The 14,741-nt window shown below is 43.7% G+C and overlaps 1 protein-coding gene across 1 annotated transcript; it reads left to right on the forward strand.

Annotated features, from left to right (window-relative positions):
* The first annotated feature begins 7,513 nt into the window (after window positions 1–7,513).
* TSPYL5 (TSPY like 5) lies at window positions 7,514–11,836 on the forward strand. Its single transcript, XM_069466191.1, has 2 exons — window positions 7,514–9,788; window positions 10,995–11,836. Exon 1 carries the CDS (start codon window positions 7,579–7,581, stop codon window positions 8,830–8,832), a length of 1,254 nt encoding a protein of 417 aa, XP_069322292.1. The 5' UTR covers window positions 7,514–7,578; the 3' UTR covers window positions 8,833–9,788; window positions 10,995–11,836.
* Window positions 11,837–14,741: the final 2,905 nt, after the last annotated feature.

The raw sequence follows: 14,741 nt of genomic DNA on the forward strand, positions 1-14,741 counted from the left end.
ACTGAGGCACAGAGTCACCCTGACAGGAAAACAAAACTCCACTGGGACCTAGCTTAGTCTGAATGTGAATTGGGGAGGACTAGAAGTGGGAAAAATTTTTTTAAAGCAACTGAAGGCATGGCTCTCAGGAAAGCCCTGTGCCCATTGGTGCAGGGAACAGAATGAAATTCAGCAGCCCATCCCTCATGTGGTGTTGTCTACCACAGACAATACCCAGCCAGGCTCCAGGCACTTGTCAGGGAGAATAATGTCAATTGAAGAAGGCAGCGTCTGCAGTGGCTGACTTTGGGATATATGTCTACCCTGTCCTCTAAATTCTACAAACTGTTTCCTGGATTAAGTCATTCTAGCTTTGGACCTGAACCACCATGGCTTTCACAAAATGGCTCTATGTCCTGCTTACCAGCCTAAGGCAGGTGCCCTAGGACCTGGCCCGCAGTGCCGGATTCAGTGTTGGGATTCTACTGGGACTTCTGATCCTGACATTCTTGCCTGGATTCGGCATTTTGAATAAATATATTTTCTCAGAGAATCTCTTTTTTTCTTCTTTTTCTTAACATTACAAACATTATAAATGTTACACCACATCTGATTTCTCTCTTTGCACTGGTGGATAAAAGGTCACAGTCAAATCTGTGGCCTGCCTCTAGCAAGTATGTGAGATACTGTGGAATGGAATGCATTTTGGTACTTTACTGTTTTTTTTTCTGGATTTCCCAACCCTTAATTTTCCTTTGCATTTTTTTCTTGACTATTAATTTATTGTTTTAAAAAAGTAGGTATTTTTAAAAATACTTATTGCTACCAGGTATTCCATAAATACAAAATGAATAACCAAAGTGGGCATTCCAGAAGACAAGGAGTATCTTCAGTTAAATTAGCCTAGGTAAAATAAATTGGAGAAATCAAACCCTATGCTGTGGGTGCTAATATATAATCAAAAATAATGCTTGCCCGTTCATTTAAAATTCAATTTAATTTTATCTTTGTTCATTTTCCCCACGTCCTCGATACGAATTCCTGGCTCCATGAAAACTGATGGCTTGTTTGATAAAGTGGGTAGCGTCTTCTAATTGGTTTCTCTCACCCACCACCATAGCTGCCTGGCTGGTGTCTGAGATGTGCTGGGTTGTCTGAAGGGTTCACTCCCCTCCCCCCAACCCTAGAGTCCTAACTCTCTGCAGGTCCTGGTTGTTCACAGTAGTGTGTCTTCTTCACTCTCAAAACTGGCTGTCATCCATGCAGGATCATAGAGTAGATGAAGTAGAGGTGATTCCAGTTTCTGTTTTCCATGTTGCCCTTTCTCAATGACTTTTTTGGGATATTGCAAGATTCATGTCTGGGTCCTATTGGGATGTTTTCCTCTCAATTAATCTTCCAAGTGAGAATTTTTCAACCTCACTTCTTTCTCTAGCATTTTTCTGTAGTGTTAATTGATGTGTTACAGTTGGAAAAGAAAAGAGGAGAGAGGAAGTTAAGGGTATGTCTGTATAACAGTAAAGACATAATAATTAGGGCTATCATGCCAACATTCCTGAGTTGGAATAAATAGAGATGGTAGGGAAGAGGAAGACCTTGCACCCTACTGTTTTCTATACTAGACAATATGTGGTGGTGTTGATTGAGAACAACTTGTTTTTGGTTTGGAAATTGATTAAGGTTCTTTGGTGCAGGAGTGGCTTTCGGATACTTCAAGGAGAAGGTGCTGTGCATCTTACACATAAGTCAAGTTTAGCCTTTGCAACTCATGAAGATTCTGATCTGGTTGGAGACAAAAGATGTGCATATGTAACCCAACTAAAGAAGAATTCAAGTGTATGATAAATCACTAAATTATGTATTAAAAGCAATAACTGTAATAAATGGAGTGCACTCAAAGTTCTGAATTCAACCCATAACTAATGAATGGGAAATTTTCTTGGAGAGCACTTAGTTTTGCTTTAGGAGTCCCTCCCTAAACTGTAGTAAAAATGCTCATATTTGGAATTTCATGGATTTCTTGATTTTTGCAATCATAACCACGTTTTACCAGGTCTTCTTTTAATACCTTTTGCTATTTTCTAAAATTGTTGATGTGACTTCTTGTCTAATGAGTTTTAAAGGCATTTATCTCTTAAGTTTCTTCAGCTTTAGTGTTGTATGTATGAACCCATTAGATACTGGGTCTGGTCTAGGAAATGCTATTATAGTGAGTATGAATTTTCATAGTTGCAACAACTACTAAAATTCAGGTGAACTTAAACTTGGCAATTCAAGTGACTTGGTAATTTACTACTTAAAATTCCAGTTTCTTTTAGGTAAATATGTAGTCATTTAAGATGTTCCCTGTTTCTTTTCTCCATCTTCCCACTGGCTAAATGTTATCCATTCTGTCACTGATGAAAAAGTATCTGGCGTACATCTCATCTTCTGTGTTTGCTGGCCAATGCTGAGCCTGGTCTTTGGGCTCTGCCTCTACTCTCATTGTGTCCACTGTTGAGGCATAACCCCATGGTTTCTGATCACCAAGTCCTTCACTCTGCATCTTCTGTGCCTACATTGCAAGGCCCAGTTGGACTCCTCATCTGCTCTTGGCCACCCTTCCTGCCTCTCTTAGTAAGCCTGGGGAATGTATGGCTGCTCTTGCACTCCATCTGGGGCCATGATAGATTGGGAGCAGGGTGCATGGAGGATGGGACGGGCCATTTCAGAACCTTCTATGTCAACACTTACCCTGTACACACTTTTATACTATTCTGCTGCCCTGTGATGGTGTGGAGCCCTCTGAGAGAATTTTTTTGTCTGAGTCTATTTGTCAAGTTGGGAACTAATTTTTCCTACTTTCCTATCTCTCTATCTTATCCAGGGAAGGTGGTCTCTACCAAGTCCCCAAGGGTTCTGACCTCTTGAGGGGTGATTGGGGGAACACTTTTCCAAGATCCTATACCAACTATTCACTCACATATATATATGTTTTTCTTTCCATGCTATTGTATCTTTCCCTCTCATGAGCCAATTTTGGAATTCAAAATGAAGAATTTGACTCGCTAAATTTTGCTTACTAGGTTCTTTGGTATTTTCTCTTTTCTAGAACAAAAGCCTTAGCCTAAAGATCTTTTTTAATGATGAAGATGTTGCAGCATAAAAAGAAATGCCAAGAAAGAGGAATACATCTGGCAATATTTTAAAATATTTTATAGCTACTTAAATGATATGAACTGAAATGAGTTAGGTAGTCTACTATAAAATTTTGCTCTTTGGGGAGGAACTGGAAAGAAGCTAGGCATATTTCTCAAGATGTTAAATTCAAATGGTCTTGAAATTTACCATAAGAGGCAGATTTTTCTCTTCCTCCCTCCTTGGCTGTGAAAATATTCCTTATGATACTTTTCCATGCCCTTTCATAACCTGGGAGGGTTGGTTGGCAAAATTCCACACGGTAAGCAATACTCACTACATCTAATAGACTCAAACTGTCTCCTTGGCAAAGAATAGAAAAGCCTGGGGCTAAAAATGTCCTAAAGCTCAGTGAGAGAAACTGTAGAGGGAATGTTGTTCCCTTGGCTCAGGAATAGGCTAGACAACAAATGTCTTTTTCCCAGCTTGTTAATTTCTATGATTCAAAGAAAACAGATATTAAAGGGAATGGGGGAAGCACAATTTTCAGAGAACAAAAGTGAAAACTCTTTATTTAAATATTTTGAAAATGTTTTTATGAATTTTTAATAAATATTTGAAATATTTATTTCAATGATGAAATATCACATTAAAAAGAATCAATTAGATGCTTACATTATTGTGGATTTAAGCCCATAGATACTGGAAAAAGGTCAAAACACTCTCAGATCTCTAAGTTTATGGTAGCAAACTTTCATTTTTTTCATAGTATTCATAGAATGCTTATGATAAATGCAGTGGAAACGGAGATGCTTTATTCCCAACATGGGCTGTTGAAACTAAACTCTTGTATGTTAAGTATTGCCATGCCAGGTGTATATTTAAAAAAAATTTTTTTTGATCACCATATGCAACCTGAAGACAGGTATATTATATTAATATATTCCACAGATAAATGAATCATGACTAATTGATGTATGTATGTATTGTGTATATACACGTATATGTATATGTGTATATACAATTTTTGAAAATTACAAGGTATTTTTATCCACTAGAGACAGTTCTAATCTTTCAGCCATAATTTTACATCATAGAGTACTGGTTAAGAGCATGGTGCTGGAGTCAGATTGCCTGGGTGAAAACCAATTATTAGCTATGTGACTTCAGGCAAGTTACTGAACCATTTTGTGTAGCAGTAACCTCATCTCCAAGATGGGAACAATAATTGCAGCTACCCCATGGGGTGATTGTGAGTATTAAATGAGTTAAGACATGACATCATATAAAGTACAAAATAAATGTGCATTTTTAGTATAATTACTAGTATGTGCAAGGCCCAGTGCTAGGTGTTCTGAGAGATAAGAGTAAAAATAGACACAGTTCCCACACTTATATAGTTTACTATCCAATTGGAAACCCAGGCTACATTTCCATATAAAGTAAAATATTAATACCTCAGAAGAAAACCGATAGTTCAGTTCAGCAGCACAGACCAGCCTCTTAAATACAAAAGCTATGGGGGACTGGGTGTCCTGGGCAAGGGGAATATTTTTATATAAAGTACCAGTCTCACATTTGTTTCCCTTCACCTGATGCTTATCTCTTTGACTTGATGAAAAATGTCTCAAGGCAGATTGTATAATAAACACTGCAGTGGTCCAGCCTGAATTAATCCTTCAGTGGTTTAGCCATGGCTGAGCATTAAATGACGCAGATGCTGATGCTGGATTAAGGCTCTTGACAACAGAGATGGGTCGATCTGTGAGTGCTCTAAGAAGTGGGCCAACCTGTCGATGTCTGCAGTTGATAGAGGACAGTGACTGCTTCAGTTGATTTTTTGATTTTTCTGATATTTACAAAGAGTTCCAGACTGTGATTATCCAGCTTAAGAGGTAATTCTGTACAAGAACTAGTACAGAACAGTGTGTATCTAACTGTCAAGTGAATAACGCATTTAACAAGTGCTCCATGAGGTCAAGGACAGGGCTGCTTATTGTGGTTTGGTGTGATCATGGAAGGCCTTGGAAAGAAGTGATTATGAAAGGGCCTTCAACAAGAATTTGAGGTAATCCTTGTACCAATTAATCCCTTTTAACTCCAATATTAGGTCCCCCAACTTAATTTTTTAATTTGTCATTCTAGATTTTTCACCTACAGACTCTCCCCGAATGGTGCTCCATAAAAAAATATCAATTTTTGGCTAATTTATGAGTTTAATAGGTTTCCATGGGTTGATCTGAGAATGTATCCTTCATCTAAAACATTGCTTCTTGTGAGGGAAACAAAGGGTATTCTGAATTTCAGACAATCAACTTACAAACTCATTTTTGAAAACTCTGCTTTGATTGGTTCTTTCATTCAACAATTATTTATTAAATGCTTTTGATGTGTCAGACACTATTGTAGGCCCTGAGGATACATCAGTGAACAAAACAAAGATCCCAACCCTTGTGGAGCTGACATTCTAGAGAGAGGAGATAGTGAAATAATAAATGTAATAAATAATTGGTATAGTGTGGTGGATGGTGATAAGTGCTATGGAATAAAGAAAAAATAGAGTAGGGTAAAAGGGACGGAGTGGGTGGCAATTTTAAATAGGATGGTCATTGAGAAGGTGACATTTAAGCAAAATGTGAAGGGGGCTGGCCAAGACTACTGACCACATCTGAGGAAAGAGCATGTAAGGCAGAAGGAAGAGCCAGTGCAAAGGCCCTGAGGCAGGAGCTTACCTATTGAATTTAAGAACAGAAAGGAGGCTAGTGTAGTTGGAGGGGGTGTGGGAGAGAGAAGCAGATAAGGTCAGAGGTAACTTGTGTAGTGGCAGGGAGGGGACTCGCCAGGTCACATAGGGCCTTGCAGGCTATTGTAGAGCTTTTGAAAAAGTTAGAGATCACTTGTATTGGGCTGGCTTAAAATAGGGTCCACCTGTACCAAAATAATTTCTCCTTTTACCTGTCTCCTACACTTAAACTTCAGTGGGCATAAAAATCACCTCATTAAAATTCAGATTCTGATTTAGTGGGTCTGGGGTAGGGCCTGAGATTCTGCATCTTTAACAAGCTTTCAGGAAATACCAGGCTGCTGGTCCACAACCACACTTTGAATAATGAGAGTAAAGAGATACTGAACTTCCACGGGCTTTTGGGCTGGTTGGAAAGGCCTTTTTGATTCCTTTGAGCCTGGAAGGACTACCTCAAAAAGTTTTTCTTTACACTTTCATATTAGCCATGGGTTCCCTCACCATTCATGGTCCTACCACCTGGCTAGTAAGAGCACGGTCCAGGGCTGCCTCTGGGAGGGAGGTTGTCTGGCTGCTCCCATGCAGTGTAAGAAGTTTCTAGGGCTTCCACACTGCTACTATGGAGGCTCTGCTTCTGAACCTCAACCTGGGAAACCCTACTCTGCTCTTTAAAGGATAATTTCATTCTCTGACCACATTCTTGCCTTACTCCAACTACAGGAGCTCTCACTCACGGTCTCCACTCCTGGTCCTATACTTTGAGTGATAGCCCAGCCCTGTAAACTAGGCCTGAGGCAGCTGGAGGAAGTGGGTGATGTTCCCAAGCAGAAGAGGTGCTCCACTGATGCCTGTTTAACAGGCAAGGTTAACTTTCTTAAGAGCCAACACAGTAATTTACAGCAGAGCAGGCCTGGAAGGACTAGACATTTGGAAAGATAAAGCGTAGGTTATGGAGTCAGATAGCTGTGGGTTTGAAATGTGCTTCCACCCTTTACTGTGTAATCTGGGGAATGTTCCTTGTTGCCTCTGAGCTCCAGTTTTCTCATCTGGAAAATGGGGATGAAAACAATACCTCCCTCATAACTTGTGATCATGCATATAAAGCACTTAGTAAAGTGCCTGGCACATATGATACTCATAATACTAGTTGCTATTATTTTAATAGTTTTTACTAACATCCCACCACGTATCAAATCACTTCAGGGCCTGGCATTATAGCACCCACCTTTACCTTCCCTGGAGTTAAGGTACCAGAGCAAATCCCTTAGGAAAGGCGTTCAAAGATGAGACACAGAGGCCAATAGCAGTTTCATCATGATCAATGTCACAAGAGATAACTGAAGATGTTTATTTTAGAAAATAGATGATGGGGGGCCAGGTCGTCATGGCTTTCTTAAGGTTATCTTGTATAAGAGTCGATGAGCTCATTGAGACCCCGAGGGCACAACTGAGATCAATGGGGGGAGACAAAAGGGCAGCACAAGCCAGGCCAAAGTCAGAGAAAACTCCCCCGCGGCGCCGGCGAGTCAGCGAGAGACGGGGTGGGGGCGGGGGTCGTCTGGTGCGCAGCTGCGGCGGCGGAGCCAATCACCGGGCGCCGCCCGTCCTCGCGCGACGGTACAGTCGTACAGTCGTGACGTGGACGGTTGCCATGGAGAGGCCCGCTCGGTAAGCACAGCGAGCTGGCGCCAGGAGCCGAAGGGTCGGAGCGTGGCTTTGAAGCCGCGACCGCCACCACCATGAGCGGCCGAAGTCGGGGTCGAAAGTCCTCCCGCGCCAAAAGCCGGGGCAAAGGCCGCGCCAAAACCCGAGTCCGCGTTGCTCGTGACGAGACCCCGCGCGACCCGGACCCACCACAGTGCCAGAGGCTCGGGGAGGAGACCAAGGCGGCACAGGTGCAGGCTGGCGCGGGTTGGGGTGGCCTGGAAACCGCTGCGCCCGCGCCGCCCCTCCAGCTGGGGGACGAGGCTGCCTGTCGGCTCCCCCTGGACTGTGGCCTCGCGCTCCGGGCCCGAGCCGCGGGGGACCGCGGGCAGGCCGCGACTAGGCCTGGGCCGGGGAAAACCCCATGTCTCTCGGAGCGCCTGACAGCAGACACTGTCTTCGTGGGAACTGCAGGGACCGTGGGAAGGCCGAAAAATGCCCCCCGCGTTGGAAGTCGGCGTGGCCCTGCTGGGAAGAAGGCCCCAGAGACCTGTAGTGCAGTGGGGAGGGGGCCTCAGGCTGTGGCCTGTGGGAAGCTGAAGAAAGGGACGGCGGGGGAGGGTACCTCCCTCTCTGCGGGAGAGGAAAATAGAGTCGACAACGATGCAGGGTCAGGGCCCCTTGCCACAGAAGGCAGCATGGATACTCTGGAGACCGTCCAGCTGAAGCTGGAGACCATGAATGCCCAGGCAGACAGGGCCTACCTTCGGCTCTCGCGCAAGTTTGGGCAGTTGCGATTGCACCACTTAGAGCGCAGGAACCTCCTCATCCAGAGTATTCCCGGCTTCTGGGGGCAAGCTTTTCAGAACCACCCCCAGCTATCATCCTTTCTGAACAGCCAGGATAAAGAGGTACTCACCTACTTGAACAGCTTGGAGGTGGAAGAGCTTGGCCTCGCCAGATTGGGCTACAAAATAAAGTTTTACTTCGGCCGCAACCCCTATTTCCAAAATAAGGTGCTCATCAAGGAATATGGGTGTGGCCCTTCGGGTCAGGTGGTGAGTCGTTCTACTCCAATCCAGTGGCTACCTGGGCATGATCTCCAGTCCCTAAGCCAAGGAAACCCAGAAAACAACCGCAGCTTCTTTGGGTGGTTTTCAAACCACAGCTCAATTGAGTCTGACAAGATTGTGGAGATAATCAACGAGGAACTGTGGCCCAATCCCCTGCAGTTCTACCTTTTGAGTGAAGGGGCCCGTGGAGAGAAAGGAAAAGGAAAGGAGGGCAGGCAAGGTCCAGCAAAGCGGCCAGTGGAGACCCCCAAGCCTGGGGTAAACCAGTCCAACTGATTCTGCACAAGTCTCTACTACCTCCTGCTGGACCGTTCGTGGCTGACTACATGTGTGTTTGGCTCTCTGCGTTCTTTTCATGTTGGCCTCTGTGCACTGTAGCCCCTTTAGGACTTTAGCTACAAGAATATGGCATTTATGATCATGTTCTTTTGCCTCCCCATGGCCGCCTTTTTTACATTAGTGTCACATGTTATGTGATCTCACCCCTACTGTTTATATGTTAAACAAATACTTCAGATGTGTGCTGCCTTTGTCTACATTGCCTGGACCCTGTTCTTGGCTCTGGCTTTTTCCCGCTTGTCTTTAACATGGACACTCATGGGTCATCCTCCAGGAGGACCACTGCATCCTCAAGCCCTGCTACTTCAGGCCCAGTGAGTTGCTGGACTTCGTGTTCATGCTGGCCAAGCATGTCATCTATGGCAAGCATTTCTGTTGCCACTGCAAAATGAAGCCAGTGCACATGGTATTGGCCATCAGCCAGAACTTACTGTCTCATGGGCCTGGGGTCACCAGCCAAGGTGTCACCTCCTTTATCTCTGGCTTTGTCCTGGAGTCCATGCTACCCACCCTGGTGGACATCCAGCAGAATGGCACTTGACTGCTGGGCTTGCATTTGGCTAAAAGCAAGAAACAGTATGTCATGTGTTCTGTGCCATCATGAGTCTCTTCTTGCCTCTTGGCCCTCCTACTGGTGAACCTTCATCAAGGCCCACTCTATGCCATGTCCCCTTACTGTCAGGCCATTGAGTTTTGTCTAGGTTGCTGTCGGCTCCAGTCGGTTTCCTGGTCAACAAGGACCTCAAGAACTGCCAGTGGACTCAGGCCCCCCGCCAGTGCATGAGACACACACCTACCCTCCCCAGCCTTCCAGGAACCCTATTGGCTGCTAGACTGAAGGGTGGGCTGATATGTGTGGACATGTGCTCACTGTCACTATGCTGTGGCTTCAGGTGAGGGTGGGGATTGGACCTATAGAGAATTTAGGTACCTTTGTCAACTTCCCTTATCCCCTCTTAAGACATGACCAGAGTGCCATAGAGGGGTGCTGGGAAGAGGTATTTATGATCTGTGGGTCTCTACCTGCTTGACTTCATCTCACACACTTCTTACTTGGCTCTCTTTCCTCCATCCCTTTCTTATTCCCTCCCTCCCTCCCCTGCCACCTTCCTTTTTTTTTGTTTGTTTGTTTGAATAGTACTATGACTCAGAGAAAACAAAACAACTGAAAAATAATAGTTTTCTACATACAGATAGGGACTTGCTATGGGCATTCATATACTAGGCTGAAAGATTAGAGGGAACCAGAAGGCAAGTGGATCTGTGAACAGACCCTGGTCCTTTCTCCTGGGCTCACTCTACAATTCTGAAGTTGAAAATCCTTTTCCTGCCTATGCCTCTGCTCGATTATAAATCCAAGGGCAGCATTGTGTTGTGGATTAGTGTTTACTCTTGTTTTGAGGGTTTTTTTTTTTTTTTTTTTAAATGCTCCTTAAGATCCAAGTGCCTCTGGCCACCTGGATCCTCAGTATCCAGCTTTTCCACTCTCAATAGTCCTTTGCTCTCTTTGCTTTTACCTTCAAATATCCACAGGAGTAGGCTTTAATCTCCAGTATGGGGGAGGGTCCCAAGGGTATCCTGGGGCATAGGGATGGGCAGAATCTGTTCTGGATCTCCAGCTTTTTCTAGTGGATGTGAAAGCTGAACTGGGCCCTCTTTCCCCCCTCATCCTTGAGGGTGGGGAGAAGGATTGTATCTATACCTCTCCTCCCTCTGACTTCCCTTTCCTTATGGAAGACCTCATTCTAAGTTCCAGAAAGGGAGACCTTGACTGAAAGTTGTAGCTAGGGTGTGCTAGACAGGGGAATCGGAGCAAAAACATAGAGCAGGCATGAGTCTGGTATGGAGTGGGCCTGGAAAAGCAGACAGAAATGGCTGGAGGAGCTGCAGGGAGAGCATGCCTAGCTCTTAGTGATGGAGAGGATGGGAGGGACCCTCCCCAGGGCTGGGAAGGGAGAATTAAAGGGGTTATGGGCAAATGATGCCTAGATGAGGGTGTGCCCAAAGATTTGTCCAATCTCTGTTTCATAATTCCTACATTTTATAAGTCACAGAAAACTAGAATAATGTTACTTTGGATGCTTTCTCTTTTGTTCTAGGTGTGGCCTTGTTTAGGTGGAAGATTAATGCTATATGCTGCTTATTTTGCCTCTAAAATCTTACCATTTTCCCCAAATGGGAAAATAGAGCTGTACAAGTCTGCTATTACGTTTTTTGTTTTGTTTTAAACTTTTTTGCTCTTTATTATGCACATTTTCAGACATACACAGAAGTGGAGAAGATGGTCCCTGGGCCCCATGTGCCCATCACCTAGCTGCATCAGTTACCAATTATGATTGATTTGGTTTCATCTGTATCTCCCTCTTCCCACTTGTATTGTTTATTGAAAGTCCAAGACACTGTACCAATGCAATGTAACTACTTTGGGAGATTGGTATTCTCTTTTGATGGTGATAGTGGTGGGGTGTGCTATCATCACATCAAGTCTACTTTTTCCTTTTAATGTTAACTAATGAAGTTCCGGAGATGGGCCTTAGAAATCAAAGTCTTCAGAATTAACAAGGAGTCTCAAAAAGAGACAAGGGGATGCTCCCTTTCCCCTGCATCCACAAAAGGAGAGAGAGCCTGCTCTGTTGTAAACACTTGCAAAGACTCTGATATGATAAGGTACTGAATTGAGACCCTTCACCAGAATATCAGTCTTTTTTTCCTACGTAACATGAAGACTTTGTGTGACTGTTATGATTGTTATCAGCTTGTCCTGGTCTTGGAAGTATAATTTGGAAATTGTTGCTATGTTCTGTGAAAATAGCCTCCCAAAAGTAATCAGTAACTGGTTGTCATACTTCATAATTTGACACCCTGGTAATAATGCAATTATTTCTGTGTTCCTGAACTGTATAAATAGTTGTAAGCTTGCATGCATGATGGAAAAATAAAAACCTGAATCTGTTACATGTCTGATTTTCAAAAAATTGGAAGGTTAGGCAGAGGCTGGGCAGCTGAAGGGATATATACACTGGCCTAGTGATTCCCACACTCCAAACCCTTGTGGCTACACAAAAATACATAAAATTCTGATTCCCAGCCTTTCCCAGTGATTGAAATTTCGTACTTCTGAGGAGAAGCCAGATAGTCTTATTTTTAACAAGCTTTTCAGATGATTCTAGTGGGAATTCAGTGCTTCCCAAATGTTAGAGTGCATCTGAATTGTGTGGAGAATCCTGTTAAAATATGGATTCTGATTTAGTAGACTGGGGAAAAACCTGTGATTCTACATTTGTAACAAGCATCCCGATGATGGCAGTGCTGGTGGTTTGTGAACTGCACTTTGAGTTGCAAAGGAGATGACCTTGAAGACCTTGCAAATTAGAGCAATGGTGCTCAGCCTTGGCTGCATGTAAGAATTACTGTGAAGCTTAAAGAAATACACTGTTGGAGCTCTGCACAAACGCCAACTAAATCAGAATAGGGCAAGAGGCTAGTCCAGGCATAGATATTTTAAAAGCTTCCCAGATGATTCTGATGTGTAGCCAGAGTTGAGAACTAGGTCCTCTGATACTCTTCATTTCAGATCGACAACAAGGATCATTTCCCATTAATCAGGAGAAGCAGTGGCAGACAACCAAATGTCACAAATGTCAGCAGAAAATTGTTGGATAACATTAAAGGTGGGTTGTTGACAAGAAAATAATGGTAAAGGACGTGAGTATGTAAGTGTGAAATGTTCAGGGCATTATAGGTGCTCAGATATTGAATAAATGAATGAATTTAAAGCATTATTTATATTCAGATGCCTTAGGGCTAGGTTGATAATTAAATTTGTGAAAAGGGCCAAGTTTGTTTCATAAGGACATCTGTATTAGTTTGCTGGGGCTGTCCTAACAAAGTACCACAAACTGAGTGGCTTAAACCACAGAAATTTATTTTCTCAGTTCTGGAGGTTAGACATCTGAGATCAAGGTGTCCTCTTCAGGCTGGAGCATCCTTGAGGTCTCTGCACATTCCCCCTGGGTACAAACTGGGAGGGGTGCCTCACCCAGTTCAGCTCATGCACTGGCTTCTCCACAGGTGCAGAGCCTCCATTTTCCAGGCCTCTCTTTGAAACACCTCTCTTCAGTTGCTTAGAGAACTCATTAGATCTGGGATTCACCACATCTCCATGGGTTCATTCATTCATTGCCTCCTATGTGAACCAGTCTCTGTTGTAGACATTGGAGATATAGCTGTGAACAAATACAACTCTGAATTCTTCTGCCCCCCTCCTAGGTTTCAGCCTCTTCTCAGCTTTTGTCTGAGATTGTCAGCAGTCTGTTTCTTTCCCCCTTTTCCTGCATGGAGCTGGTGAGTACTTCAGATCCCTGTGGGTTGAGGAAGGGCTAAAGGAAGCCTCCCTCCCCTTGGCCTTTAGGTGAGACTTCACAGGGCTCTCAGGCCTTTCTAACCTGGAGAGTGAGGGCCATTTGGTGTCAGTCTAGCTATGCTAACAGTCTCTGGCCCTTTTTTCAGCTTTGAGGTTTTTTTTTTTTTTTTTTTTTTTGAGACAGAGTCTCACTCTGTTGCTCCAGCTAGAGTGCCGTGGCATCAGCTTAGCTCACAGCAACCTCAAACTCCTGGGCTCAAGCAATCCTTCTGCCTCAGCCTCCCAAGTAGCTGAGGCTACAGGCATTAGCAAATTAGCACCACCATGACCAGCTAATTTTTTCTCTATATATTTTTAGTTGTCCATATAATTTCTTTCTATTTTTTTAGTAGAGATGAGGTCTCACTTTTGCTCAGGCTGGTCTTGAACTCCTGAACTCAAATGATCCACCCGCCTCAGCCTCTCAGAGTGCTAGGATTATAGGCGTGAGCCACTGCACCGGGCCAGCTTTGAGTTTTATTACAAAAGACCCTCTTCTGATTTTTTTGACTTACTACCTGCTGGGCTTTTTTTGGCAGTGTGGTGGGTTTGTGCTTCATTTGAAGGAGGAGAGAAAAATAAATGGTCCTTGCCACCCTTAGCTTACCCAGAATCTCTAGCAACTTCTGACTGTCTCTTTTTACACTTTGGACTTATTCCTTCTAGTCTACTGTGGTGATTGGCAACAGAGGAAAGAGACACACCATCCTAAGGAAGCACGTTAGAATAGCCTAGGGAGGGAACTTTGGCAAATTCATTTGCCCTTCTGAAGATTTAGAAAAATCGTTAGACATGATGAGCCACTGCTACTGATGGGTGGGCTCATATCCCTCAGGTTTTAGGGCAACAAGAAAAGTACAGCTCAGGCTATCCAGTCCATAGTTTCTAACTCTGCCCTTAGCATCTTCACTTCTGCTTTTGGAATCTTCTTCAAATGTATTTCAGTGTTTAGGCTCACAACTCACTTCTGCTGGTTCACTTTCACCTGCAACTCTGGCCTTGTATTAGTTGTGCTTCTATACGCTAGATCAGCACCCTCCTGTCAGGTCCCCTGTCAGCTATTGACTGTCCAGGGCTTAAGCCCTGAATTCCTCTTCTTCCTCCCTCCCTGCTATCAACCTGGTCCTCAGCTGAGGTTTGATAAAAATGAGACAAAATAGCTACCATCTGTGTGATGCTTCATAGGTTACAAAGTACATTCATTTACATTATCTTAATTATAACAAGTATCCAATAAGAAGGCTCAAAAAGTTTAAATGACTTGACCAAAATCACAAAACCAATAAGTAGTAGAGCCAGGACTCAAACTTGGGTCTTCTAATTCTGAGCTCCATCCGTCCATAGGATAAACATGCAGCCCAAAGCAGATATCTGGCACTATGAATCCAGGCACTCCTTTCTGCAGAACCTGTATTTAACCCTCTGCATAGCACATTAGCCAGTC

This window comes from Eulemur rufifrons, chromosome 3 (genome assembly GCF_041146395.1).
Source record: "Eulemur rufifrons isolate Redbay chromosome 3, OSU_ERuf_1, whole genome shotgun sequence".
Taxonomy (NCBI): domain Eukaryota; kingdom Metazoa; phylum Chordata; class Mammalia; order Primates; family Lemuridae; genus Eulemur; species Eulemur rufifrons.

What these genes read in the sequence shown, in the direction of transcription:
- TSPYL5 (XM_069466191.1), top strand. Translation starts at nt 7,579, where the DNA reads ATGAGCGGCCGAAGTCGGGGTCGAAAGTCCTCCCGCGCCAAAAGCCGG.